The 7,601-nt window shown below is 60.2% G+C and overlaps 1 protein-coding gene across 1 annotated transcript in view; it reads right to left on the minus strand.

Annotated features, from left to right (window-relative positions):
• Positions 1–7,398, minus strand: part of KLF13 (KLF transcription factor 13) — a 44,092-nt gene extending 36,694 nt beyond the window's left edge. Inside the window, exon 1 of the mRNA XM_019753212.2 lies at positions 6,318–7,398. Within this exon, the coding sequence (XP_019608771.1) occupies positions 6,318–6,897 (580 nt within the window). The 5' untranslated portion in view covers positions 6,898–7,398. The remainder of the gene's footprint in view (positions 1–6,317) is intronic.
• Between the last annotated feature and the right edge of the window lie 203 nt (positions 7,399–7,601).

The following is a 7,601-nucleotide window of genomic DNA, read 5'->3' on the forward strand; positions in this document are numbered from 1 at the left end:
TGCACGTTTGTGTGTGTGCATGCGTGTGCAAGTGTGTGTGTAACCAAATGGCAGAGCTTTGGGTTGGGTGAGGACTTCTGTGTCCCACACTAAGTGCCTAGTGACAAATTCCCAAACAACAGCATGGAAAGTTAACGTTCGCGTCTGTCACACTGACCCAGAGCAGTGGCCAAGGCATCCAGAGCTCAGTGCCCCCACTCTGGGGGTCGCGCCGTTCCCCCCCACCCAGTCCCACCACAGCAGCTGCTTCCGAACTGCCAAGCCAGAGAGCACCCTCAGAAGTTTATTCCCATCTCGACAGAAAGTTGACTTCTCAAGAGAATAATCCCGTTTGATGCTGTGAAAGGGAAGAAAACTACACTTAGTTGTGTGTGCTTAGGTCAACATGTCTTTTTTCTGGAAAGCATGTAGAGACCCACCAGGACCTTAAGGGTGTCAGTGGCTGATGCCCCCGCCCAGGCCTGGGAGCCTGGTCACCTGTGGCCACAGGGCCAGGGGCTGGGTGGCCTGACGAAGAACACGCCCAGAAGCACCTCTGAGCTGGCCATCCGTAAAGAGTCTCATCTCAAGGAGAATTAGGGGGTCTGGTCTGTTTGCGGAAGGGAACACCTCAGACTCAGCCGAGCTGTCCTCTGACTTTAAAAACACTCCCAGCTGCAGGGCGCGGACCGCCCAGCACTCATGTAGTCGACACAGGTGAAAGAGGAAGCAGAAATGGGCCAGGTGGACCGGACGGAAGTTGAACATCTACAGAACAGACGCCGCATGTGCCAGGCATAGCACCTGGCTCTCCAAAAAGCCAGTCCTGGAGCGTCACCCACAAGTGACTTACTGTCCGGTGGCGAGCATCTCTTTATAGTGCAGACACCTGGCAGACACCAGGCTGAACCACGTGACCCAGCAACAGTACAACCTGACATCACGTGTCCCAGCTGTGCTGTGTGCAAGCGCCCAATACCAACTGTCGTATTTCTGACCCAAAGCTGTTTAAACTCAATCGAATCATGAAAAAACAATCAGACCAATCCAGATTGTGCGGTGTCCTACAAGACAACCAGCCGGGATCTCCAAAATGCCAATGTAACAAAGACGGAGGGACTATTCTAGATGAAAGGAAACTAAAGAGACAGGATAACTGAATGCAATGTATAATTAACTGGATCCTATGTGGGACATTTTGGGGCTCATCAGGGAAACCAAATATATACTGTTTTAGATAATAATATTTAAAGAGAGAGGAGAGGCAGGGAAGGGAAAAAACAATATTTAGAGAGAAAGAAGGAAGGAGGGAAGGATAAAAGTGTGTGATAAAGTATTAACTGACAAATCTAGGAGGAAAGCATGAGTGTTCACTATACCACTCCCTTAACATCTCAGCTGTGATAAAATCTGTGAGGAAGCAGTGTACTGGGGACACGCAGGCTTCTAAAACCTGGAGGTCCTGCTCACCTGTCAATGACACGAGCGGCCGTAGGGCAGTCAGCATATCCCAACTCAGAAGCATGGCTGCCCCAGCACAAACCCCAGTTCCCACCTCATCTGCTGTGCGACCTTGGGCATATTTCTTAACCCACCTGAGCCTCACTGTCCTTAATTGAAAACTAGCAATTAGAAGTGGTGTCTATTTCATAGAGTTCTTGTGAAGACAAAACTCTTCCTATAAACTATACAAACAGAACAATGCCTGGCCCCGGGCACGCAATGTGAAAGTATTAGATACGACTGTGAGAGCTGAGTGTTTGATTCTAGGAGTTTTTATTTTAAAAACTATTTTAACTGCCTTCTTAAAGCATAAATTGGACATATTTGAATAGTGCCCTGCTACCTCAAGTTCACTGTTAGGAAGTGAGTTGTAACAAAAAGCAAGCCTTGGGGCAACTGGGGATGAAACATGGCCCCCAAAAGGGCTGCAAAGAAGGCACCGGGTGTGGTGGCGGGGCGCAGGTAAGCCAACAAAAGCTGGCAGGAGAGCAGGTCAGGAGGCGTGAGAGAGTGGTTTTGTCGGTGGTATTTTAAATGTTCTCATACGATGCTCTCACACATGCAAAAGGAGAACTGGGAGAAGTTTAAAAAAAAAAAAAGGTAGGGGAGCAACACAGCAGGAACCTCAGCAGTGGGGAGACCAAGAAGGTCCACTTCCTTTAAAAACATACTGTGTCTTTTAAGGCACTTAAATGCTACACTACTGTCAACACCGCCCGGTCTCAATCCTACAGAAACGACAGCTGCTCTGCACTGCGACAAAGGATCCAGTGGCTTTTAAGACAAGGGCAAGGTGGCTGTCCTTCCAGCAGGTGACAGGCCAAACGGTTATGGATGGTACAGTTGCACGAGCACCTTGGAGCGCGCACGGGGCAGCAGGAAGAACGGAGACACCGCGTTACGCAAACGCATAGGACTGCAGCCAGAGGTAACGCGTCTGCCAGGGTCCTGCACAGGTGTTTTCTAAATGCCTGTGTGCAGACATGCTCGCTAACCCACTGAAGGGTCTAGAAAGTCACACCCACACAGGATAAAAGTGGTTAGCTGGGGGAGGGGAAGCCTTCATGCTCTGTCTCCACATTTCTGCAGTTTGAAGAGTTTCACAAGGAGGCCCACGGGCAGCCTGGGGCTGTGTGGGAGCAGGGGTGGGGGCTGCTGGCCTACACGTGCCCCAGACACAGTGCAGGCCCTTGGCCAGCCTGGCTTTGCCCTGGGAGGAGGTCCCGGCCCTCCCCCTGCACTCTGACAGCTGTCTTCCCAAGGCCACTGAGCCAGGAGCACCTGCTAGGGGTCCTTCCAGCACTGTGCCTGGAAATGTCCAGTTTGTGTTGGGGGCGGGGGCCTAAATACCCTGCCCCAGTAGGGCCAGTAGGTAAACATAAATGTCAGACTAATCAGCCCAAACTCTCACGGGAAACGGCTGACAGAATGCAATCTTACTGTTTCCCGCCCCCACCCACCCCAACAGGGCAGCTGACCAGGAACAGCTCTGGGGGTCTGCAGGGGAGGGGCCGTGCATGGCACAGTGCCCACCTTTCTGGCCAGCCCCCCAGAGCTGCCAAGATGGGCAGCATGCAAGACCTGGCGCCGGAGAGAAAACAGGGCACAGAGGAGTTCTGAGAACAATTCTTTGTGGGGACAAATAGGTAGAAATGTATTCAGGGTATCTCTGCCCGGAGGCCTGACTGGCCATTCTGCTGGGGGCCCTGCAAGCCCCACCACTCTGCACTACAAGCAGGAACCTCCAGATGTGGGACCTGGGGGGGTTCAGGAGGCAGGTGTGCCCTCCCAGCAGGCCAAGGGCCTTTCCTTCCCCAAGTCCTCGCATTTTCACATCAAAGACCTTCAGCCTCCAAGAAAATCTGCTCCCCATCTTGCTACTCCCCAAAGCCAGTCTTAGCAAACTCCCCAAAGTCTGGGCTGGGAAGTTCTGATCAATCAGACAGTTACAAAGACATCTGATTCCTTGTTTTGTTTTATCACATTTGCTATAACACCAACAATTCCCTAAATGTGACAGAGTAATCAGTCCCCAGGACGACCACTGGGGGATGGCAGTAGGGTACCACACTGCCACCCAGCTGACTGGGACAGGCAGCTCTTTGCATGCGTTGGTCAGGCATGGGGGTGAGGGATCAGAGCAGCGCCAGACGCCAGCTCCCCCCAGTCAGCTGACCCTTGCACTCCCCAAAGGGTTTGCACACACACAACCTCGTTTCCTTTGGACCTTCCAGGTCAGGGGAGACATCAGCGAGCGGCAGGGAGGTCTGCAAACCTGTCCCTGATCACAGAGCTACACGGAGCAAACTGCCAACTGGCTTCTTGGCTCAAGTGGTTTGGATATTCACCTGTGCCGTGAAATTGCTATGGGAGGTGTGGGTCCTTAGTGGAGTAAAAGGCCTGGCATGACCTAAACCACCATCTATAGAGACCGTGCCCCCAACACTACTTGGGAGCCCACAAACCAAACCACACCCACCGCAGAGTCAGGGTCTGTTGCTCAGGTTCCCCGGGTAGCTTGGCCTCTCGGTCCCCCGCCCCCTGCAGCCAGCCTGCCTGGCCTCTCCCCTCCGTGGGCTGCTTCTGTCTCCAACATGAAGACCAGTTACTTATGGTCTGCACACTAGGGCTCGGGCTAGAAATGGGCTTCCATTTGTGGAGGTGGCCTCGGCAAGAGGCAGCCTCTTGGTTCCAAATCAGGTTCACTTGGGGCACCACTTAAACTGCAGCGTTCGGCTGAAAGTCAGCATTTAGTACCGGAAATCTGCATTTCCAAGGGCTCCAAAGGAACCTGTGCACTCCTGACTTGGAGGTCCGCATCTTCCCTGGAGGTGGGGCCTGGAGTTTCTGCAAACATGGAGGGCGGGGCCGGCTCCCTGCACTAATGACAGGCGTTGCACACCGCAGGCAGTGTGTTGGTTCCATCCTCTTCTGCCCACCTTGGATGTCCAGGCACCCCCAGGGAATCTGGCTCCCCAGCGCCCCTGCCCCAATCCTCTAGCCAAAGGGCCCGCTCAGGGCCGAGACAGCCTGGAAGGGGCGGGGTCGAGCCAACCCAGAAGCCATCCCGGGACCGAAGCCGGCCACGCCCACGACGGCCAGCCCCGCCTCTCGGCCAGCCCCTCTGCAATTTGCGAACCCCGCCACCCGGCGCTGCGGGGTGGGAGGCCACAATGAAACTGGCTGCTGAAAGATTTTCCAGTCATTAAGTTCCCCGCCCTGTACCGGCCTCGCCCCACGAAGGCTGTCCTCAACCCCAGCCATGTCCCAAGCGCTGTCCCCGCGCCGGTCCTCAGGGTCCACCTGGCTCGGAACCCAGCTTGGCCCCTGCCACGGCCACACCCACCCTTGCAGTGACTTTCCCAAGCTGAACCAACACCCCTACACTAACCCCACCCCCCATCTGGGTCCACACACCTTTAATTCTGACTCAGAATGCCTAGAAAAATGGTCTTCCCTTCAACTGACACCCTTCCACCTGCCACGCGGTTTGCCGCGGCTACAGCGTGGGATCAGAAATGCGGGGGCAGCCCTCCCAGGTGAGGGCTCTTCAGAGATCCCGGGTCCTGGCGCCTGCAGCCTTCCGACACGCTCAGTACCGATTTTACCAAGAGAAACCAGCCTTTCGGCTCTATGGTCTTGAAGGCTGCAGTTTTTAAGTCCGTCTTTTAATCACCTATGAACTATTTTACAAATGAGAAGACTACATCTTCCGTGACAAGGAAACGGCATAGGCATACGGGTTTTGGCGTTGCCCCAAATGTGGATGAGTGACGTGCCACTGTAGAGTTCGCGTGAGCTCAGAGAAAATATACAATTCTTTAAAGCAAATTGGGGGGTTAAGGTTGCCCACTATTAAAATGTTGTTTCCACTTTTGTGTTTAGAACAACCCACCACAGAAGAACCAACTACTAACTCCCCGTCCGCGTGATGGGAAATGCTGCCTTGGGGTCTGAGAGCGGGGGGAGGGGGTTCGGTCCGCTGCCCCCGGACTGCCTGCTCAGGCCGCCCACCCCCGTGCGCGTGCCACGTGCTTGTATCCGGCTCCCCGCAGGTGAGCGCAGAGACAGGAAGAGGGCAGCGCAGACCGACGGGCAACCGGCAGGGCACTCCTTTCAGGAGAAAGCGCGGCCTCACCAAGGAGCCCCTGGGGTCGGGCGCGCCCCCGCCGGCCGGATGGGCGGGACTCCCACAAAGAGGCACGGACAGTGAACCGGGACCACCCCCGCGTCCGCCGCCGCTGGCTCTGGTTTCGACAAATTAAACCTTAGAGCGCTGCAAAAATTACAGGAAGAGGAGAGCGAAGAATGTGCCGAGTGGCTGGAGGAAACCCTGTCCCCGCGTGAACTTCGCCCGCCGCGCGCCCGGGCCGGGCCGGCCCGCCCCTCCCGTGCGCGCGCCAGGCCGGCGGGGGAGGGGCTGGGGCTAGGGCACCCTCCCACGCGGCTCCCCGCTTCCCCCGGCGCCCGAAGCCCCGATCGGCCCCCGCGGTCCCCACCCAGCTCGCCCGCACCTGCCTGTGCCGACCCCGTTTGGGCGGGGTTCCCGCCCCCTACCCAGATGACGACATCCGCCCCCGCAGCCCCGCCCGAGCGCGCCCGGGGAGGGGGCGTGCCCGGCGGGGGCGCGGTCGCCCGGCGGGCGCCAGCTCCGAGCGCCGGGACCCGCGGCGCGCGGGGCCGACCGCAGGACCGAGTGGCGCGGGAAGGGGCGAGGCCCCGACTGTTCCCGGTCCGATCGCCCTGGCGCCCGGCCGGCGGCTCCGGGGGCGTGGCCCGGAGGCTGGCACTGACCCCCGTCCGCTCGCTCGGGGCACCCGGGCCGCCCCACTGACCTGTGTGAGTTCTCAGGTGCGCCTTGAGGTGCGAAGATTTCCCGTAAACTTTCTCGCAACCCGCGTAGTGGCACTTGTGCTTTCTCTGCGGGGACTCGAGGTCGGCACGACTTCGGCCCCGCCGGCCCCTTTGTCTGAGGCCGGGCTCGCCGCTCCCCGCGGGCCCCGGCTCCCGCTCGGGCTCCAGCCCCGCCTCAGGCTCGCTCCACGCGGGGCTAAGGGGCGCAGCAGCCGCGCCTTCGCCGCTGGGGGAGGCGGGCTCGGGGACGGCGAGCGGCGCGGGCGGCAGGCGGCAGGGGGTCCTCGCCTTCCGGGCAGCGGCGCCCTCTCTGCGCTCCGCCGGAGCGGGCGCCGGCGCTTGCTGGTTGAGGTCCGCTAGGATCCGCGCCACCACGAAGAGCGAGGCGCTGTCCTTGCCGTCGCGTCGCTCCTCGACGCGGGGCAGCGTGGCGGCGACAGCGGTGGCCGCGCCCTCGGGTCCGGGCTCCGGCCCCTCCCGCGGCCCGTGCACGACCGCGCGGCTCGACATGGACACGAGGCACTCGGCGGCGAATTGGTCCACATAAGCGGCGGCTGCCATGCTGCGGGCTCCGGCCGGCGGGCCGGCGGCACTGCTGGTCGCTGCGAGTCGTCAGCCGCGCATCCGCACCCACGGCCTCCGGAGAGCGGGCGGGGGGCGGGGGCGCGGCGCGCCCTCTCCGCGGGCTGGGCTAGGCGCGCAGCCGCCTCTGCCGTCACCCGCGCTGCTCCGCGTCTGCGAGGGGCCCGCCCGGCCAGGCACTGAAGAGTGAGTGCATGGAAGGGTGCGGACGAGTGGGGTCCCCGCGCGGCCTCAGAGACTGCCTGTCCTAAGGATGCCCAGCGGCGACGTTACGGACGACCGCGCCAAGTCGCGGCGCAGCCTCGCCGCGCACTGTGGCAGGCAGGACAGCCGCCGTGCGCGCCGCGGCTCGGTGTGGGCGGCCCGGCCCCGGGGATGGGCGGGGCCGGGGCCACATCTGGACCCGACGTCAGCCCCCAGCCACATCCTGGCGGCGCAGGTTACAGGCGGCGGCGGCCGCGGGGAGCTGCGCGCGCGAAGGGGGCGGGGATCTCGGAGCGCGCACCGGCAGGATAGAGCGGTCGCGCGCCCGCGCCTGGGAAGGGGGCGTGACCGAGGACAGAGGTGGGCGCCATTGGTCCGTGGGTGCGCAGCCGCGGGCCAATCCGGGCCTCAACAGAGGCCTACCGGCCTCGGGGCCTGCGCGCTCCAATGGGCGTGCCCCCTTGGCCGGCGGGAGGAGG

The sequence above is a fragment of the Rhinolophus sinicus genome, linkage group LG13 (genome assembly GCF_036562045.2).
Source record: "Rhinolophus sinicus isolate RSC01 linkage group LG13, ASM3656204v1, whole genome shotgun sequence".
NCBI classification, from domain to species: domain Eukaryota; kingdom Metazoa; phylum Chordata; class Mammalia; order Chiroptera; family Rhinolophidae; genus Rhinolophus; species Rhinolophus sinicus.